Source organism: Salvelinus fontinalis, chromosome 18 (assembly GCF_029448725.1).
Source record: "Salvelinus fontinalis isolate EN_2023a chromosome 18, ASM2944872v1, whole genome shotgun sequence".
Taxonomy (NCBI): Eukaryota; Metazoa; Chordata; class Actinopteri; order Salmoniformes; family Salmonidae; genus Salvelinus; species Salvelinus fontinalis.
The window spans coordinates 15,900,598-15,921,929 of record NC_074682.1 but is presented as its reverse complement, the minus strand read 5'-3'; the positions used below and the strand labels follow the sequence as shown (position 1 = coordinate 15,921,929).

General features: G+C 42.2%; 2 protein-coding genes across 3 annotated transcripts in view; both read left to right on the top strand.

Annotated features, from left to right (window-relative positions):
- Nucleotides 1-15,389, top strand: part of LOC129815059 (extracellular sulfatase Sulf-2-like) — a 61,573-nt gene extending 46,184 nt beyond the window's left edge. For both annotated transcript variants that reach the window (XM_055868376.1, XM_055868377.1), the window contains exons 3-21: nt 1,969-2,217; nt 2,754-2,993; nt 3,195-3,346; nt 3,852-4,021; nt 6,137-6,287; nt 6,570-6,745; nt 6,909-7,037; nt 7,137-7,193; nt 8,143-8,272; nt 8,427-8,643; nt 8,946-9,207; nt 9,445-9,541; nt 9,635-9,789; nt 9,902-10,071; nt 10,286-10,428; nt 10,605-10,713; nt 12,654-12,687; nt 13,023-13,076; nt 13,434-15,389. In XM_055868376.1, coding sequence (XP_055724351.1) covers nt 2,040-2,217; nt 2,754-2,993; nt 3,195-3,346; nt 3,852-4,021; nt 6,137-6,287; nt 6,570-6,745; nt 6,909-7,037; nt 7,137-7,193; nt 8,143-8,272; nt 8,427-8,643; nt 8,946-9,207; nt 9,445-9,541; nt 9,635-9,789; nt 9,902-10,071; nt 10,286-10,428; nt 10,605-10,713; nt 12,654-12,687; nt 13,023-13,076; nt 13,434-13,464 — 2,655 coding nt within the window. In that variant the 5' untranslated portion in view covers nt 1,969-2,039 and the 3' untranslated portion in view covers nt 13,465-15,389. The remainder of the gene's footprint in view (nt 1-1,968; nt 2,218-2,753; nt 2,994-3,194; nt 3,347-3,851; nt 4,022-6,136; nt 6,288-6,569; nt 6,746-6,908; nt 7,038-7,136; nt 7,194-8,142; nt 8,273-8,426; nt 8,644-8,945; nt 9,208-9,444; nt 9,542-9,634; nt 9,790-9,901; nt 10,072-10,285; nt 10,429-10,604; nt 10,714-12,653; nt 12,688-13,022; nt 13,077-13,433) is intronic.
- A 787-nt stretch (nt 15,390-16,176) lies between these two features.
- Nucleotides 16,177-21,332, top strand: part of LOC129815056 (rho GTPase-activating protein 39-like) — a 53,041-nt gene continuing 47,885 nt past the window's right edge. Inside the window, exon 1 of the mRNA XM_055868368.1 lies at nt 16,177-16,555. Coding sequence (XP_055724343.1) covers nt 16,542-16,555 — 14 coding nt within the window. The 5' untranslated portion in view covers nt 16,177-16,541. The remainder of the gene's footprint in view (nt 16,556-21,332) is intronic.

Sequence of the window (21,332 nt, the reverse complement as noted above, 5' to 3'; positions counted from 1 at the left end):
AACTTTTGCACCGCTCCTCTTAGCTGAATGCCCACTTTAGCCCGGCACGTGCGGAGCACAGGCACAGGATGCACTGGACTGACACAGCGCACCAGAGACACAGTGCGCAGGACCGGCGCAGGATACCCCGGGCCGAAACGGCGCACCGGAGACCAAGAGCGCTGAGCTGGCACAATCTGCCCTGGCTGGATGCCCACTCTAGCGTGGCACTTGCGGAGAGCTGGCTCCGAGCGCACCGGGCTGTGCACACACACTGGAGACACCGTGCGCTTTACTGCATAACACAGTGCCTGACCAGTACCACGCTCCGCCAACCTCCCCGTGTGCCCCCCAATTATTTTGGAGTGGCTTCTCGGGCTTCCGTCTTCCTCCTCATATCGTCGCCGCTCCTCCTTCGCTGCCTTTATCTTCTCCTTTGGACGGCGATATTCCCCAGCCGGCCTCCAGGGTCCTTTACCATCCAGGATCTCCTCCCATGTCCATGAGTCCCTTTCACCACGCTGCTTGGTCCTTTGGTGGTGGGATGTTCTGTAACGCTCGTCGGAAGGACCAAGGTGCAGCGTGGTACGTGTTCATGATTCTTTATTTAATCAGAACACCAAACAAAACAACAAAAGAATAGCGAACATCACGTTCTGTAGGCTTCACAGAACTAACAAAAAACAACATCCCACAAAACTAAGGTGTCAAAACATGCTGCCTAAGTATGATTCCCAATCAGAGACAACGATAGACAGCTGTCCCTGATTGAGAACCATACCCGGCCAAAACATAGAAACAAAGAACTTAGAGTTTCCCACCCGAGTCACACCCTGACCAACCAAACATAGAGAATAAAAAGATCTCTACGGTCAGGGCGTGACACAAGTAGTATTTTACTGGGTGACTTTAACTTTTTCTAATACTAATCTTTCTCAATCTCAAAGCTGTGAGAAGAAAGACCACATCATATTTGTATTCAAGGCAGTCTTTTCGAAACATTTACAGCAAGTACAATCAATTGCCATTCCTGTACTGTGAACATATGTAATGAACAGTTTCCATGACAAACTCTGTTGGGGTTTGTTTGTAAGAAATCAGAGGTGTACTTGCATTATCAAATCAATATAAAACAAGTAAACATTTAGCAAATGATACATGAAGCTATAATTTAGAGAAAATTGTACTAACAGAGCACTGTCACAACGTGATGTCTATTGTTTTATGAGGAAACGCAGTGTGTAGAGCATCATTGAAGTATACTGCGTCTACATAATTTTCTCTTACTGAGCACACAGATAATGCACCACCACATCACCACGTCTACGTTGTCTGAAATCAGTCTGATGAGCACTTTGTTATCCTGCCCTGAAACACTTTCTCAATGCACACTCTGTAACTATTTGAGAGCAACAATATTCTGTATTTCTTTCCTCAAACATTCACCAAAGCAACCCACAATGCCCACCTGTTCAATGTCTCCTCTGGTAAATCTCATACCGTCTTTAAACTCTTTCTCCTCTCCTTCACCTCCGCCCCACTCCACCCCCCTATTATTTTCGGGTAGACGAGGGAGCGTTGGCCCCTGGCCCAGGCCCATTAGCCCCAGACTGGCAGCCATGTGTTCACCAGCAGAGATCATTACACTGAGGCAATGACACCGCTCTAATGCGTCATTAATGATTGATTAACGAGGGTAGCCTAAACAGGTGCATTTATATGGAAGAGCGCCGTGAAATGGCTCTACTCACATCTGCCTGTTCTTTACTTGAGTGTGTCTATGTGAGAGAGAAATAGTTGAAAGAGTGAGAGAACGAGGGAGACACTTACAGTATTTCTCACAGACAACTATGATGACCATAGACCAGACTTTCTGACTCGTTAAAATTACATGTTTTATAATTGTCACAGCATAGCTACCAGATGGTAGCAATTTGTATGGTATGGATTATTTCGGTCTGGTCTCATCCTTGTCTCTGTGTCTGTCAGGGTGAGTGAGGGAGTACGGCAGCAGAGTGGCCCCTGCTTCAGTGAGAAGGAGGTGAAGACAAGGTAGATTCATGGGAGGACGGGGCCTCCTTCTCCTCCTCCTCCTGGGGGTGGTCTCCCCGGCCCAGGGCTCGTCCTTCCTCTCCAGCCAGCGACACCGGACACGTCTGCAGAGGGATCGCCAAGCCCGCAACAATGTCCGACCCAACATCATCCTCATCCTCACTGACGACCAGGACATCGAACTGGGTAAAACACAGTGTGTGTGTGTTTGTGTGGTGCTTGTTCAGTGTCTGTCAGCATGTTAGTGAGAGAGGTTAGGGTAATGCTTCCTCTTGGCACCATTCTCCATTTGCCCACTCGAAGTCAAGTACCCCATGGCCAACTTCAGTATTGGCATGGAGCGAGTGGCCTATGGCATCCATTGTCTGAGTGCCAAACCCTGGCCATCTCCCTACCCGTTTAAGCCCTTAAACTGCATATTGGACTGGAGTGCCAGTATAACAGCCTCACTGACACCCTTTGTTCCGCTCTGATTGCTCGTGAGAATACCATTGAAAACCAGGAATTTATGGTCGAGCATCTGTTTCACTAAACAATCGGCATCAGCCTGAAAAGCCTTTAGTACACATGAATTCAAATGGGCGACACTTCACAGAAAATATTTATTCTCTCTCTCCCCCTCTCTCTCACATTCCTCACCCCCTTCCATCTTTATGCCTCTCTTCCCCTCACCCTTTCCCTCTCTCCTTCCCCTCTCTTTTCCCTGTCTCTCTCTCCTCCAGGCTCAATGCAAGCCATGAATAAGACACGGCGTATCATGGAGCAGGGAGGCACCCATTTCTCTAACGCCTTCTCCACCACTCCCATGTGCTGCCCATCGCGCTCCTCTATTCTGACAGGGAAGTACGTTCACAACCACCACACCTTCACCAACAACGAGAACTGTTCCTCACCGTCCTGGCAGGCCCACCATGAGCCTCACACCTTCGCTGTGTACCTTAACAACTCAGGCTACAGGACGGGTGAGTGTGAGCTGTGCAGCATATATACACACACACACACACACACACACACACACACACACACACACACACACACACACACACACACACACACACACACACACACACACACACACACACACACACACACACACACACACACACACACACACATTATTGCATAGTGAATCACTTTGTACTCATGCCCACCTCTTGTCCCAGCCTTCTTTGGGAAGTACCTGAATGAGTACAACGGCTCGTATGTGCCCCCTGGCTGGAGGGAATGGGTAGCGCTGGTGAAGAACTCTCGCTTCTACAACTACACTCTGTGCAGGAACGGCGTGCGGGAGAAGCATGGGAGCAACTATCCAAAGGTTCCATCCTGTTTCAGTTTTCACTCAACTATTGGATTTGTAACCTATGATGATGAATAACCCTGATTTAATCATCAAATTCTTAAAAATTATGATAATATTGTTATACAGTAGTATACAATAGTAAACAGTAGTAAACAGTAGTATACAGTAGAAAACAGTAGTATACAATAGTGTACAGTAGTAAACATTAGTATACAATAGTAAACAGTAGTATACAATAGTATACAGTAGTAAACAGTAGTATACAGTAGTAAACAGTAGTATACAATAGTAAACAGTAGTATACAATGGTGTACAGTAGTAAACATTAATATACAATAGTAAACAGTAGTATACAATAGTGTACAGTAGTAAACAGTTTATCTCAATCTAAATACTGTTATAAGGCAGCCATTATGACACGCTTTATTGCTCTATACACATTTTTATTTCCCTTTCTGGGAGGAAGTAGCCTAATATTAGAGTTCAGAACCTCATGTACAGGCGATTATTGCTTCCACAGGACTATCTCACAGACATCATCACCAATGACAGCATCAACTACTTCCGCTCCTCTAAGAGGATGTACCCCCACCGACCAGTGATGATGGTCCTGAGCCACGCTGCCCCACATGGGCCAGAGGACTCAGCACCACAGTACAGCACTGCCTTCCCCAACGCCTCACAGCACATGTAAGGATATAGTGTAACAGACACATTAATTGGACAGAAGATGCAGTGTGCCAGTGTAAGCTGAATGTAGGATCAGCGAAGATCCTTGTTCATTGCAGACTTTACAGTAGATTGGCATCGTTAAAGAGGTTCATGATAAATAGGCATCCATAGATTATGATAACACACTATGGGTCCCAGCCTTTGTCTGCTTGGCACAGTACCCCGAAGATAAGCACTTGGTCCTGGGCTAATACAACCTCTCCCATTGGTCATGTGAGAAACAAACAGGGAGGCAGTAATGAGCCTGTGTCTTTGGTCGATCATCCTCTCCTGTAAGAGTGAATCCCATAAGCATCGTTAAAGTACTGAATAAAAGTGTAACACAGTGATTATGTTCAGCCCAATCTGTTTTAATGTCAACTTTTAATTGCTTTTTCTCAGAAATCTACACCACCCCCGTTGTGAGCTTATAAATTATCTCGCTTTCCCTTTATGGAGGGAAAGAAAATGGCTCCCCTCTTACTCCATCCCTCCAGAAAACCCTTTTCACGTCCACATTGCAGTGACTCATCTTCATCCTCTGTTTAAATCTGTTGTCAGGGCCTTGTGCTCCAAGGCCATAGACGATTAGCTTTTTGCCAAGTCAAATCGATATGCTGTAATGTTAAATATGCCTTGCCACCAAGACCTTATTAGATATTTAGCAGTATGTTAACTTTGAAATCATTAAGGTTCCATCTACCCCTGAGATAATATTAATAAAATAGTCCTCTCTATGTTAGCTGATATTGATCAGAATGGCAGCAGGTAGCCTTTTCTTTGGTTCATATGCCTCCAATTCAGCATACACAATAAGTTATGAGATCAGTTTCAAAGGTGTAGTTGGAGCCATTTGCAAGCACTGGGAGAGCCTATTGTTGTATATGCCAATCGTAAAACAACACAGGGGTTGGAACCGGTTCAGGGAAAATAACAACTTTTTTGAGGAACGGAAACAGCACCCGGAACACACAAGTCCCCGCTTCATGCCAAGCCCCCTCCATGTTCATTCCTCTCTATAGCTCTCTCTCTATTTCAGTTGCATCTCACGCCTGCACTTATCTGTCCATCAAACATGTCAACAACTAGCTTACCCTTTCACTAGCAAGCTGCTCTATCCGTGCTAATTGTGGAGTAAATAAATTAGCTTAATGTGAAAACGATGTTGATTTGACGTGTTCAAAAATTCACGAAATGAACTATATGAACCGTTATTTTTTGGGGTTCGAACCGGTTCAAAACTTTATTATGGTGGTCGGAAAACTGGAACTGAACGAGAAAAATGTTGATTTTGTTTGGAACAGAACGATTGGAAAAAAATTTTGGTTCCAACCCCTACATCATGAAACCAACCACAGCTTTGTATAATCCGATTTCTATTGGAATTCACATGACAATTCAATTCAATACAATACAATATGCAATACAACACAATGCAATGCAATGCAATATAACAATGCTTCCTTCACACCAGAATTTCAAATTTAGACTATACAGCTATGCATATTAAACACTCTTCTATACTGTGAGAACTATCACAATGTTCCCTACCATAATAATATTCAGTGTTAATTCAAAAGATATGTCACCTCTATAGAATGTGATCTCTAAAATGCTTTCCGTAAAAGGGGAAACAGAACCACTCTTCACCCCACCGCCTTTAAAATAACGTTTTTGTTTTGTTGATGAAACGGAGGAGAGGAGCATCCAGCATCGTGGTAAAGAAAAAGTTGCAGTACATATTCTACTGTTCTATTGCGCGTGCAGTGAAACTGTGTTCGTTGGTTGAAGTAACTTCTCTGTTGTTGTAATATTGAAAACAAACATGGCAGTTTCAACAACTACAGATTTCAGCTTAAAGCTCCTCTGGGATTTCTGGAAACATAATGGTGAAAATATCAGAGCAGTAAGCACTCCTCTGTCTCATGTGCTTGGTAAAAAAATCAATTCCATGACAGGAAAAACAAAGACACGTCAATGAAGATAAATTGTGTCGAGAACTAAGTATGTGTGCAGGTGCTTTCTCCTTCTGAGATGATTTGCCCTCTTTACTGGCTTTATCTTCACACTCGTTTCCCTCCATCCCTTTCTCAGAACCCCGAGCTATAACTATGCTCCTAACCCAGACAAGCACTGGATCCTGCGCTACACAGGCCCCATGAAACCTGTCCACATGCAGTTCACCAACATGCTGCAGCGCCGGAGGATGCAGACCCTGCTGTCTGTGGACGACTGTGTGGACAAGGTGGGTCAGACAGGTAGACAGGCAGACTGACAGACAGATAGCTAGGCAGACAGACAGATAGCTAGGCAGACAGACAGACAGACAGACAGACAGACAGACAGACAGACAGGAAGAAAGACAGACAGACAGACAGACAGACAGACAGACAGACAGACAGGAAGAAAGACAGACAGACAGACAGACAGGAAGAAAGACAGACAGACAGACAGACAGACAGAAAATAGTCTCTCATGCTCAACTAAATCTACCTGACAACCTGTCTCACTGTGTCCTCCTCCTCAGGTGTACAACATGCTGGTGGAGACAGGTGAGTTGGACAACACCTACATTGTTTACACATCAGACCACGGCTACCACATTGGTCAGTACGGCCTGGTCAAGGGCAAGTCCATGCCCTACGAGTTTGACATCCGGGTGCCCTTCTACATTCGAGGACCCAACGTGGAGGCAGGAGCCATGTGAGTGCAACTTTGAAGCTTTGTATAGTACCTTTTTTAGGATATGTTTCAATGAAAATGGTTATCTTTTGGCGCTTATCTCACTGTTACTACTACTCTCTTGGTAATATCTCTTACGCAGCACTCATCTCTCTCCCCCATCTGCTCTTGTGCCCTCCTGCAGTAACCCTCATGTGGTGCTGAACATTGACCTGGCTCCCACACTGTTGGACATGGCCGGAGCCGATGTTCCCTCTGATATGGACGGCAAGTCCATCCTCAAACTCCTGGACACAGACAAACCTGTCAACAGGTACAGAGGGTCGCAACTTAATTTGCATGGTTTGAACTTAACACAATGGACACACCATGTCGCTTCAGGATGACCTGAAATATCTTGCTTTTGTTGCAGGTTCCAGGTGAACAAGAAGGGGAAGATGTGGAGGGACTCCTTCCTGGTAGAGCGAGGGTCAGTACGTTACATTCATAATTGAGTCATTAACCCTCCTGCTGTGTTCCGGCAAAATTGGACCGATTTCATAGTTTTCTTTCTGAAAAATGTAGTTAATTTAATCTGATTAAACACACACACACACACACACACACACACACACACACACACACACACACACACACACACACACACACACACACACACACACACACACACAAACACACAAACACACAAACACACACACACACACACACACACACACACACACACACACACACACACACACACACACACACACACACACAAACTACCTCACTCCCCTTCTTGGCTTCCATGGCAACCCCCACGGGAACCATTCCCCAATGGAATCTTTTGCCCACAGGAACCACACCTGTTGGCATTCTCACAAACAATCGCAACATTGTTTCAATAATATATAGAACTTTTTTTGCAGCTCTGGTGTATAAAGCTTTTTTGAGGCCTTGCTCACAATTAATTATGTGGCAACACAATGACCCAACGATATAATGCACGTGAGGCTCTTGATCATCTCTTTGATCACACTGGTGAGGAGGAGAGAGTCTTTGTTAAACTTAGTATTTCTTATAGTCAAAATTATCCGTACATTATGTTCTTTTTACTCAAAAACGAGTTGTATGAGCTCAGGTCAATAAATAGTAAATAGAAGTTCAAAACGTGTAATGTTCACAAGAACTTAAGTTGATAAAAAGATCTAACACAACATTAGGTGATAATATATATATTATTATGGATTTATAATCAGCTATAATAGGGCTGTCATTTTGGACCGGGAACACAGAATGAATTAACATGAAACAAACACAACAGGAGGGTTAATCAAGTGCAATTGAAGCGATAATCCCCCACAGCCATGTGATCAAAGTTTTATGCATGTTTAGTCTATGTTCTATTACTCTCATCTGAGTCCACCCTGTTCACACAGGAAGCTGCTCCACAAGAAGGCTGATGGGAAGGAGGTGGCCCAGGAGGAGAATTTCCTCCCCAAGTACCAGCGGGTCAAAGACCTGTGTCAGAGGGCAGAGTACCAGAGCTCCTGTGAACAGCCAGGACAGGTAAGAGTTCCGTACAATACCCACAGGCACAAACACTTATATATTAGCAGAAATATAGCTAAATCTCTCTCCCCATTTTCCCCTCTCTGAAAAAGGAGGGAGAAATGTAGCTAAATCTCTCACCCCCCCCCCTTTCCCTTCTCTATGTGTGTAGAAGTGGCAGTGTCTGGAGGACCCATCTGGTAAGTTGAGGCTGTATAAGTGTAAGGGCATGGCCAGTCTCTATGCCCCACGTATGCAGGCTCTGATGGCCAGCAGTGGGTCCCAGCAGTGGGTTGGACACGTCTCCAATGCTGGAGACAGCTGTGACTGTGGCCCCCTAGGCCTCAAAATTACACCCCTGAAGACGAAGAGACTGCCTACCAAGAAAAGTGAGTAGTCCTTTCAGTGGCTTATAGATTTACCATTTATCAAAGGCTTATAAATTGTGCTTGCAAATTATAGGTCAAGTGTTTGTTGTCCCGCAGTGGCAGATTAGAAAACTTTACGAAAATATTACATTTTTATTGAAATGAGACATAATACAATTTAAGTTTTAAGTGACTTCCTGTGCGTCATTTAAAAACAGTGACAAATGCTATATACTTTAACACCCTCTCTCTCTTGAGTCATTGGCGTTGCAATACCTTTGTAATAATAACATTGAAACGAATAACTCTTGTAACCCCATCAGAGGTAAAGTCCACTAAGAGTCTGACTAGGAACCGTTGGGCCCGGTCCATTCCCTTTGAGCTGGATGGAGACCTTTATGCTGTGGACCTGGAAGAGGGCTACAGGCCCGTGGGCCTCCGGAATACCAGCAGGCCTGGGGAGAGGAGGAGAGGAGCGGTCCTGCAGGAGGACGACGATGAGGAGTTCAGTGGAATGGGAGTTACAGCCAGACCTACAACCAGCAACAGCCTTACACCACCTGCCGCTCTTAAAGTCACCTACAGGTGTGTGGTGTGTGTGTGAATATCTGTGAATATGTGTGTTGAGTTTCCATGTTAGTGGGTCTTTGAATATTAGTATGATTAATCTTTATGTTCTTGTGAAGCATACTAGCTTTACAGTAATTCATTCTCAGGTGTTGAGAGGGTGCTGTAAGAAACTGCTAACTGCTGTAAACTGTGGTAAATGCAGTTGTCAGGTAAAGGTGCTGATACAGTAGCTGGTGTGTGTTTTCCCCACAGGTGCTCCATCCTGATGAATGACACAGTCAGGTGTGATGGAGGACTCTACAAATCCCTCCAGGCCTGGAAAGACCATAAGCTCCACATCGAGCACGAGGTACTGCTCTAGTTGATCCCCAATCTGACCTGGCTGATCTGTAGCCTTTCTTGTCATTGCAGGGGTTAACTATTTTGTATGTGTTTTGTGCAGATTGAAACCCTGCAGACGAAAATAAAGAACTTGCGTGAGGTCAAAGGTCACCTGAAGAAGGTTCGGCCTGAAGAGTGCCAGTGTAACACCCCCAGTTACCTGTCCAAAAACAAAGGGATGTTCAGACTCGATGCAGGCCGCATTCACTCACTCAAGTAATGATTGTGAGATGGTGGTGTGTGAGGGAGGGAGGGAGGGAGGGTGAGAGAGAGATCCTCACAAATCAGTGTATCTCTCTTTATATGTCCTCTTGTGGTGTGTCCTCAGCAAAATGCCCTCTAAGCAGAAGAAGCAGTGGCTGATGAAGGAGCAGAAACGTAGGAAGAAACTCCGTAAACTGCTCAAAAGGCTCCGCAACAACGACACCTGCAGCATGCCTGGTCTCACCTGCTTCACCCACGACAACCAGCACTGGCAGACTGCCCCCTTCTGGACAAGTATGGAATGACAGAATGCAGACTAAAACAAATGCAGAACAGTAGTAACAGTTAGAGTAAAATTAAAGAGACATAGGATTCCTGAATTTGTACCACTCTGCTTCATCACTGCCACAAAATGATATATTGAATGATTACTAGTAAGTAGGCGCGTTAAAACTGGCCATGTATCTTGTTTGAATAACTACCTCTGTCTCTTTCCATCCCCTGCCAGTGGGTCCATTCTGTGCTTGTACCAGCGCCAACAACAACACTTACTGGTGCCTCAGGACCATCAACGACACACACAACTTCATATTCTGCGAGTTTGCCACAGGTTTCATAGAGTACTTCGATCTGAACACTGACCCATACCAGGTATCGCTCTCTCTCGCTCTCTCTCTCTCTCTCTCTCTCTCGCTCTCTCTCGCTCTCTTGCTTTCTCGCTCTCTCGCTCTCCCTCTCTCTTTTAAATCTCACAAATGAGTAGTAGCCTCCTATTGTGATTTTTTTACAGTGTTTGGTAACATATCCTGTCCTCTGTTTGTCTGTAGTTGATAAATGGGGTTAGCACCCTGGACCGCACTGCCCTCAACCAGATGCATCAGCAACTTATGGAACTGCGGAGCTGCAAAGGCCACAAGCAATGCAATCCAGAGACAGGTGAGTCAGAAAGACACACACACACATGCAGTACCAGTTAAAAGTTTGGACACACCTACTCATTCAAGGGTTTTTCTTTATTTTTAAATATTTTCTACATTGTATAATTATAGTGAAGACATCAAAACTATGAAATAACACATATGGAATCATGTAGTAACCAAAAAAGTGTTAAAGAAATCAAAATATATTTTAGATTCTTCAAAGTAGCCACCCTTTGCCTTGATGACAGCGTTGTACACTCTTGTCGTTCTCGCTTCGCCTGGAATGCTTTTCCAACAGTCTTGAAGGAGTTCCCACATATGCTCCCACATATTGTGGAGGCCAGGGTATCTGATGCAGCACTCCATCACTCTCCTTCTTGGTCAAAAAGCCCTTACACAGCCTGAAGGTGTTTGGTCATTGTCCTGTTGAAAAACAAATCACTGACAGTGTCACCAGCAAAGCACCCCCACACCATCACACCTCCCCCTCCATGCTTCACGGTGGGAACCACACATGCAGAGATCATCCGTTCCCCTACTCTGCATCTCACAAAGACACACCGGTGTCAGCGTATGCGCTACTGGTGTTGAAGTCAGGTGCAGGAGAGCAGAGAGTTGTGATCAGGTGCACACTTTATTCGGCAGAAGCAAACAACAGATGGATGCAACAGTGTCCTACAAACCTCCAGCCAAAGGCAAAAGTGCAAAGCGCAACAAAGTCACAAATAAGCAAAAATGTTTAACAATTAAACCTACTCCGGGTTGAAACATAGTACCCGGGGAAAAACCAGCTATACAAAACACGTAAAAAAACAATCCCACACAAAGACATGGGGGGAACAGAGGAATATATATATGCAGTTGATTAGGGAATGTAAACCAGGTGTGCGGGGAACAAGACAAAACAACTGGAACAATGAAAAATGGAGCGGCGATGGCCGAACGCCGCCCGAACAAGGAGGGGAGCCGACTTCGGCGGAAGTCGTGACAGCCGGTTGGAACCAAAAATCTCAAACCATCAGACCAAAGGACAGATTTCCACCGGTCTAATGTCCAGTGCTCGTGTTTCTTGGCCCAAGCAAATCTTCTTATTGATGTCCTTTAGTAGTGATTTCTTTGCAGCAATTCAACCTTGAAGTCCTGGTTCACGCAGTCTGCTCTGAACAGTTGATGTTGAGATGTGTCTGTTACTTGAACTCTGTGAAGCATTTATATGGACTGCAATTTCTGAAGCTGTTAAGTCTAATGAACTTATCCTCTGCAGCAGAAGTAACTCTGGGTCTTCTGTGCCTTTCCTGTGGTGGTCCTCATGAGAGCCAGTTTCATCATAGCGCTTGATGGTTTTTGTGACTGCACCAACTGACCTTCATGTCTTAAAGTAATGATGGACTGTGGTTTCTCTTTACTTATTATTTTCTTGCCATAATATGGACTTGGTCTTTTACCAAATAGGACTATCTTCTGTATACCACCCCTACCTTGTCACAACACAACTGACTGGCTCAAACGCATTAAGAAGGAAAGAAATTCCACAAATTAACTTTTAACAAGGCACACCTGTTAATTGAAATGCATTCCAGGTGAATATCTCATGACGCTTGTTGAGAGAATGCCAAGAGTGTGCAAAGCTGTCATCAAGGCAAAGGGTGGCTAATTAGAGGAATCTAAAATCTAACAGTTATTTAGATTTGTTTAACACTTTTTTGGTTACTACATGATTCCATATGTGTTATTTCATAGTTTTGATGTCGTCACTATTATTCTGCAATGTAGAAAAAAGTAAAAATAAGGAAAAACCCTGAATGAGTAGGTGTGTCCAAACTTTTGACTGGTACAGTACATACATACATACATACATACATACATACATACATACATACATACATACATACATACATACATACATGCTACTGCTACTGCTACTTCAGTTCTTCAATAACATGATCTCTATTTCAGGTGGTAATGACAGAAACTCTTTAAGTGAATACAGGTACTCTAATTTTTCAGGCTTTATGTCTTTTTGTCCTTTTGTGTCTTATTGTACATTTTCCTGCATTTCCTGCATTGGGTAAATAATATAATGGAACACTTCTTTTAAGCAGATTATAAAGTCTCTGAGGTACTTCATAGGGATTGCACAAATTGTCACATTGTTGATTCTATTAATGAACAACTATTTAGCACAAGGTGAATTCTAAAACGCAAGCATGATACTGTAGCAGCTTCTGTTCCTCATGTTGCAATGAATCCTAATGGCTTGTTTCCGCTGTTTGTGTGTGTGTTTCCCCCGCACGTGCGTGTGTGTCCGCGCTGTACATTCTTCAGGCCAGTTCATCGTCGAAAGAGGCCAAAAGTGAAGAAGCCCTCTTCCAAATCCCTGTGAGTTTGTCATAACCCATCTGTTCCTCTCAGTTCAGCCAACCTCCCCCTCTTCATCCAGATTATCTTGCTTTGTCAGATGGCCCAGCAGCATGCTTTTCAACCTTCTCGTTTGAAGCCTTTCATGTAACTAATACTTACCTGCATTTCAATGTCATGCCCTTAAGGCTTAGATAGACCCACTTTTCAAAGTCAGTGGTGTTGTACTGATGAAGTGTCCTTTGTCTTTGGCATTTTCTGATCATTTGTCAGAGTTGTCTTCTAGTTTTTTTTTATTAGAGTTGCTGGAACTATGATTATCAGCAATTTATACTATTGAAACACTAATATATCTCTAACTGTGTGTTGTTTATACAGAGGGCAGATATGGGAAGGATGGGTTGGTTAACAACCTGTGTCCCACAACCCACCACATTGCATTCTGCCAATAGAGGAGGACCAGAACTACTGGAGAACCTGAGGACTTTGTACAGACTTCATGGGAATGTAATCTGATCTACCATTATTGTGGAAGTACATGGAGGACGATGCTGATCCAACATTAGCTGCCACTGATGCTCAGATCATCACCCAGCAAAGCAAATACTGAAACATCCAAGAAAATGAAAAATATAACCTCTCCTGTCTTCTCTCTTTCTCTCTCTCACACACACACACTCATTCACTCGCACAGGAATGTCCTCACCTCTCATCTCCCATCACACCAGTTGTCAGGACCGCCAAACTGAGTTGGAGACTGATCAGTTGAGTGGGGATACACTTCGAACCTGTACTTTGACTTCCAACAGCCGCCCTGAGTGAACAGTGAATGTGAGGTGTGTTTAATATTAGTCTCTCGTAACCGCCTTAACATTGGGTACCGAGATTAGTTTAATGTCAATTCTGCTGCCACAACCTGAAATGTATCATCCCTTATGGCATTTTGCCACATCTGGGTTAAATCGTCACCCCGTGGGAGTATAATGTCAGGCGATAACATCAAGTCAAGCTTTCGCCTCACTGCACAGCATGAAAGGTACTGTCCAGAACACGCTAGTACGCCTGAGGGGTATGCTACAAAGCAGTATAAAGGAGTTAGCCGGCTAACTTGCCTGAATATTCTGAAATAACTTATTACTTTTTAGAAAGATAAGCTTGACATATGTATGGTCTAATTGACTTAACCATAAACACATATCTATGTTTAGCTTTCTTAATGAACCAGAAAATCAACTGTAAAATGACATCCACCAATGAAATGTACACATTCTGCTGGTGTGAAGATGTTTGTTTGGTAGTCTCGTCTGTACCATTGTCAAGGAGGGTGGGGTAGTGGTTAGAGAAGTCCCATCCTGGTTTAAAGTGAACAACTTAATCAAAGTTGAACCTGCTTTGTAGTATACCACTCTGGAAACTTCTCACTTCTTTTTGTTTGTGTTATGGCTACAGAATGGTTCCCCAGGACATTTACTCCATTATTTTGCAATATACATTATATTAACGTTGATGTCATGCAAGGATTCTTTACACCCCCCCAAGGATGATACAGGAGTGAGGACAACAACACACCAGACTATATGGGGATGGAGCTGGTCAGGATATGAAAGACACATCACATCACCACCTTGCTTATCCCCCCTAGTTCACTTTAAACCAGGATGGGACTTCTCTAACCACTACCCCACCCTCCTAGACAATGGTACAGACGAGACTACCAAACAAACATCTTCACACCAGCAGAATGTGTACATTTCATAAGTGGATGTCATTTTCCTCCTTTGTATTGCTAATGCCACCTGCTAGATCCAATCAGGTTAGTTTGTTCAGTTTGCTATACATGGTGCTATGATAACATTGTGAAAAATAAAGACTTGCTGTACAGTATGTATTTGAATGTATGTTGTGCAATTAATATAAATGTTTACAATATTTTTTATAATGCAGAAAAATAGGCAGACCTCTCTTTCGTGTTTGATATGAGTTGACAAATATGACCTTTTAGAAAGAACGTAGCCTGATGAATTATCCTAGCTCTGTATTTGTCCATTTGTCCTGTCTGGACATCTCTCAGAATTTCTCCTCTGCTCTGTCGAACCCCACTGTAGTTTGAAAATACTTATTTAAGATGAGAAAGCATTTAGAAAACATTCACTGTGAAAAGAAGTCCCTGTAAAATGGCTCTGTTGTACACAAGAGTAAACAAGTTACACAACAATGTAATGCATCTTGACATGCATATTCATTTATTGCCCTCATTTTTAGCGTTCTTTGTTTCTTAGCAGTGAGACTCCCGTAGCAGAGTTCTGATTGTGAATAAAGTGTTGATTGCTCTCATGTCTGTTTACTACTTTAACCTTTAACCCTGCTATGTATTGGTCACCTCTCTGTTGTTGTCACTGCTGCAGCTATACATTAGTGGGCTCTCAGGAAGAGTGAGAATGTTCTGTGCTAAGAAACTCAACCAGCAGGTGTCTCTGTTTGCGTTCTTGTTGCTTACCCCCTGTCTTCCATCCATTTCACTCTGTGAGATCCTACTCAAAGATAGACACTAGAACAGGGATGTGCAATTTTGATGTGGGGGGTGGGGGCCTAAAATAATCTGAACTCATCATGAGGGGCCTCAGATAATTTCTACACATTTTGTCAATGGATGTGGAAAACATGTTTCTGTTGTAAAATTTAATGAAATTCTACACGTTTTGCCATGAGAAAAGGTTGGAATTTTATAACTAATTTCATGCACTTTTTCAAGTTTTAGTGTTAATTTTGGGCAATTCTACAATAACCCCCCCCCCCCCCCCCCCCACACACACACACACACACACCAGTGGAGGCTGCTGAGGGGGTGACTGCTCATAATAATATCTGGAAGGGAGTAATTGGAATGGCATCAAACACATGGAAACCATGTGTTTGATGTATTTGCTACCATTCCACCGACTCCGCTCCAGCCATTGCCACGAGCCGTCCTCTCCAATGAAGGTGCCACCAACCTCCTGTGACACAAGCACGCAAAAACGGTTGGCGGGCCGCCAGTTGCCCAACCCTGCAGAACCAACAGCTAGTGGCCTGTTAATAATGTTAAGCCCGTAGGAACGCCTACACTTTAAATTCCCATGTGGGGGGCAAATGTATTTAGGACTCTCAAAAACTTCAATATTAAAGACGTGAAAATGAGACATAAATCTAAAGCATCAACAATGGACCAAGGGTAGGCTTAGAATTGTGTCGAATGTCCCGTCAGAGGTAGCCTTATGTCAATAGCAGGATGAGCGGGAAGCGCGTGGGTGCGTCCTGGACTCGGACTCCGGGGTGACCCCCATCGTATGACTCACGTGCAGAGGCGGAGACTCCATATCTAAATCACTACGGGAGTACAGTCTCTTGTTCAGACCGTCCAACGCGGTGGGAAAATTAACAAGAATAAGTCAACATTACATTATAATTTCAAGACCAAGGCAACGCAATGTTTACAATGTGAAGAAAATGTCCGTGATAAGGTAAGATAACTGGTATTGGAAATTAAAACTAACGGGCAACATTTATAACAGAATTAACTTTAACTCAACCAGCACCGCAGGATTTGTTTGGCGGACTATTTTGAATTTCGAGCACCGACTAACCACACTTAAGTGTAATTTACTTAACAGACGGATAGGCTAGGATTGTTTCAATGTAGCCTAGGATGTTAAACATTTTAAATTTAATTTAAAGTGTGTACTGTCTTATCCAATATCCCTGTGAAGATGAGGAATGGTGGAGGAAAGTGATATTGCAAGGTTATGGACCTAACTTTTATTATAGTGTATGTCTGTTGTCCTGTTTATACAGGTTAATGCTGAAAGATATTCAGATAATCATTTAGAAAACTAGTCACCAAAAAGTTTCCCCCCCCATGTTATCTGGTGGTTGTTTGAGAGCTATAACTGATATGAATAACATATTTCAGTATCCTATAGAGACAATTATTAGCCATTAATCTTGTTAAAAAACATGTTTTAAGTCAACATATTCACCCAACATCAAAGCATGATTGAAATTGTTGTCTATAAATGAAGTATTTCCCATAGATGCTGTATCCTTTTTGGGAATATTTAGTTTGCCTTTTGAGTTTCCTTTAATTGTCAGTTCCCACTATGATTCATCTTTAACTGATTCGCAAATTGGCTTTACAGGCTCTTTAGTGTGGTTAACAGACCAATAACCAAGGCGGAAGACAACTGTTCCGTATCCCATTTGTTGCACCGCTGTTTCACTCATGTAGGTTAAGATGGCTGGTGCAGTTAGATTGACTTGGTTTATTCACACATTAATATTCTCCAACATCTGTCTCTATGCCTTAAGACAGATGTGAAGTTGCTCATTAAAACCCTTTAGCCTCTCTTCTGCTTTGATTTTGTTTTATGAAACAGATGTTTCAATGGAAATAAGTCTTCGCCACAAGCTCAAAGAAAGTCTTATGTGAATGTACTCCATTTTTTTACTTCCCAAAAAGTGAACTATTGATGAACATAAATTAAATTGTGTTTATGGATTTGAATGTGTTATTGGGTGTCACCGGTTTAAAGCAAGCATTTCTGAGGTAATGTGTTTAGCCAACCCCTGCAGTCTCAACAGCCTTGATGTCTCCGTTTAGAGTGGTTCAAGGGGACATTCAACACTTTTTTGATGGCTTTCATTCCCTCACTGGTGGTGTAACCATCAGACATATGAGTCACTCCAAGGTCCTCAGTAGCATGCTGTTTGCAAAAGACGCCATTTATATGGTCTGGAGTACTAGGGAGTATACATCTCACAGCGCAGCACTATTTTACCTCTCCGTGTGCAGCTGGTGTTCCTATCCAACGTTCGGGTATTGGTGACAGCGTGAGATGGGGAGCATCTGTGTGGTGTTGGGTTCTGCATACACACTCACTTTTCAATCCGTCCCACTCGATCTATCACGCATTGTACAAGAGGATAAATCCCCCCATCGATACACATTGCTAAATACTGCACAATTTATCACTTGTCCCCAATCCTCCCTTCCCCAAAACAAATACATTTTACCTTCCTGTATTATACTTATGCTAAAAAGTTTATTCTATTCTACTGAGCCATTTACTTTGTTCTATTTATATAGTTTATTTTTTCTTATTGTTGCGTTGTCGAGAAGGAACCTGCAAGTAAGCATTTCGTTGGACGGTGTATACCATCTGTATCTCGTACATATGACTAATAAAACGTAAAACTTCAAACATAAGCGTCCACTGACTCCTGGAGACTTTTGAAACAGAAACTAAGTAATATGGGCAATTCCACAGTAACGGAATTACACTTTGACTGCAATATGTATGTTTTTGGGCGACCCGACCAAATTCACATAGAAATGTGAGTTATATATCTGTAATTCTCATTGAATGCAAGCGGTAGATTTGTTCTGTGTATGCAATTTCTACGCTTCCCGTTCCTAAGTTTAGTTTTTACTTTTTTGTACACCAGCTTCAAACAGCTGAAAATACAATGTCTTTGGTTAAAGAAAATATATTTCAGTGGTTTAGATGGTACAATGATTCTCCACACTATACTTTCTTGTTTTCTCACAAACGGAAAATAAGCAAACTATTCAACATTTTGCAACCCAGGAAATTGCAGAGCGATGTTTAAAAAATAAAATAAAATGTATAAAAAAAAAACTATATAGATGCAAACTGGTAATGGAATTCAAGTAAATTCTCCCTCAGGTTTTTATGCGACCACGTTTTCCAAAATGTCTTATTTTATATTAATCTTAATTCAGAGGTCTGCAGAAAGAATGGGGTGTCAGCTATGACATGGCACCTTGAGTTTAAAAATATCTCTTAGTTATTGATCTAGACAGTGGACCCTGGAGAAGTGGGTATACTTTAATTTTGGCCCAAAAATTCTAATGGCCTGCCGACGAAGGAAAGGCGCCCTGTGTGGAAAAGTCTATGAGAAACAGTGACATACACTCTGAATGATTTAAAATGATAAATCCCATATTGGTCTTTCACAGTCAGGCCAACTCAAGCTGTACTGTGCAAAAGGCTTATAGTATTTTTATAATGACTTGCTCATTATGCGTTCTCCTGTTCTATTGGTTTTCTTTCAACTTTATTTCGTTGTCTATCACCCAAATGCATTATCCTACTCATATTAGCAACCCATGATAGTTAATGCGTCTTTAAATCCCCCCTCTTTCTAATGGATATTTCCATCTCTGTCCATGAAACTGCTTGCATGTGTGCTGTTCATTTTAGAATGGTGTTTTCCCGCAATTTGCATTTTGTAATTAACACATAGGCCTACCTCCATGTGTACATTGCTGCGCATAAAATGTGAAGAACTAATAGTTTATAAAAAAATATGCTAATCATTGATATCAGTAAAATCACTATAACAAATTGATAGATCTACCATTCATTTTTACTTCTGTGAACTTTCCATAATTTCATTAGAAAATATCTTGTGGGTTTTGGTAATGGAATTACAAAGCACGAGGCAACAATTTCTCCAAAACAAAATATAAGTGTTGATATTAGTTGGCAGAGGTCTTTATGTCAACATTATTGTGTTTTGATGTATTTCTAAAACTTTAAGACTTTTGCTGGTAAATGTTTTCTAAGACCCCTTTTCCATCTGTCTATCCAGAAATCAAAGCCTTTCTTATGCCTAATTTTAAAAAATGGAACATAAAAAAAAAAATAGTACATGTATAAATGCCTTCATTTCCCAAAATATAGACTCTTAGCTTTAATTTGACACCCAATTGATATGCTCCTATGAACATCACATGTTGATGCTCATGGGTCATTTTCGAATGAAATGCCCATATGTAAAGAAGTAAGAGTCAGGAAAGCCCTGTTGATGCAAAATGTTGCAATTGACATTTGACTTGTGATTTAGAGCAAAACAATTGGGTGAACTGTTGGAATCTTGGAAATATAATGATTATTCTAATTCTATAGTTAGAATATAATAGTGGGAACTTTTGAATGCAGTGTTTGATATGACAAAGAATGAAAAATGCCAGGGAGGCGTATTGTGAAAGGGTAGGAACCAAAGTGTTGATAAGTGTTTCCTAGGGGACCCTATAATCTTTGGCTACCTTAAATGTTTTCGCTTAGCTACTTCATGTAGTGAACGTATTTCTCTTTGATTTGAAGATACTGTTGCACAAACAACATGCTGATTTAGGTCTACACAATCACTGGTATTATCAAGCTGTAGAGCTAATTACATTTGCTTTGACTCGGTACATTTATTAGCTAGCGATTAGCAGTAGCTGCTAACAATGAGCTAACTTGCTAAGAAAATGTAAACAAGCTGTTTGTAGATGTAAGAAACACAAATGAATAGTGTAATTATAGAATGCTAGTGAATTTATATTAAGAAGCAAAGTGAAAATAGCATCGTTGTCATCAACGTTGTTGCATGTGCTGCATTGACCATGCAGACTGAAGTCAAGTGTCTTATGGTCAAGGAACAACAAATGCGCTTCTTGAGTGACAAGGGGCGGGGCTAGGTCTATGTGGAAAGCGGCAGCGAGAGATGACTCACACTTATCACATTTTAATAAACCAAACATTCAAATACCTTTTTATAGAAGGCAAATTCAAATTGAAACATCAATACCTGTATATCGTTAGATATGGTATATTGCCCAGCCCTAGTTTATTGTAACAAATCCCAGAAGTTTGCTCGCAGAATGGCAAAAACCTGCATCTTGGAACAGAGGAAAGTTTAACACAAAACCAGTTTGCCTCACTGTCTGCTCTTTCTGAGCTAAACTTAGTTCCAAAAACAACTCTCACATTGGGATGGACTGAAAAACTCCCTTATTAAAAAGCATTCTTGTTGGAGAGGGCATAAATATAGTCTAGCTAATTAACCTTACTTTTAACATTTCTAAATACTTTTAGCGGGTCAGAGTAGGATATGATTGTGAGCTCCTGAGATGCCTCACAATAGGATGTTGTCCCTCTGTTTACTCTGTAGACTCACAATGGTCTACAGACAAAGGAGGATGGGACACTGCATTCCTCTAGGAAGGTTACCCCAGTGCAAACTAGCTAGCCAGGCCTTTTGGGAGAAACATGACAATGTGAAGGCAGGATCTCCGTCACACAACCAATGGCTTTGATGATGGATGTGTTGGATTGGGCCGTTAAGGGCTAGTGCGATGTATTATGTCTCGTTGTTCTGTGGTGCTGATTGCTAATTTTATGTAGAGATTGGTTAAAACGTTACGATGAAAGAACGTGATAATTCATTAAC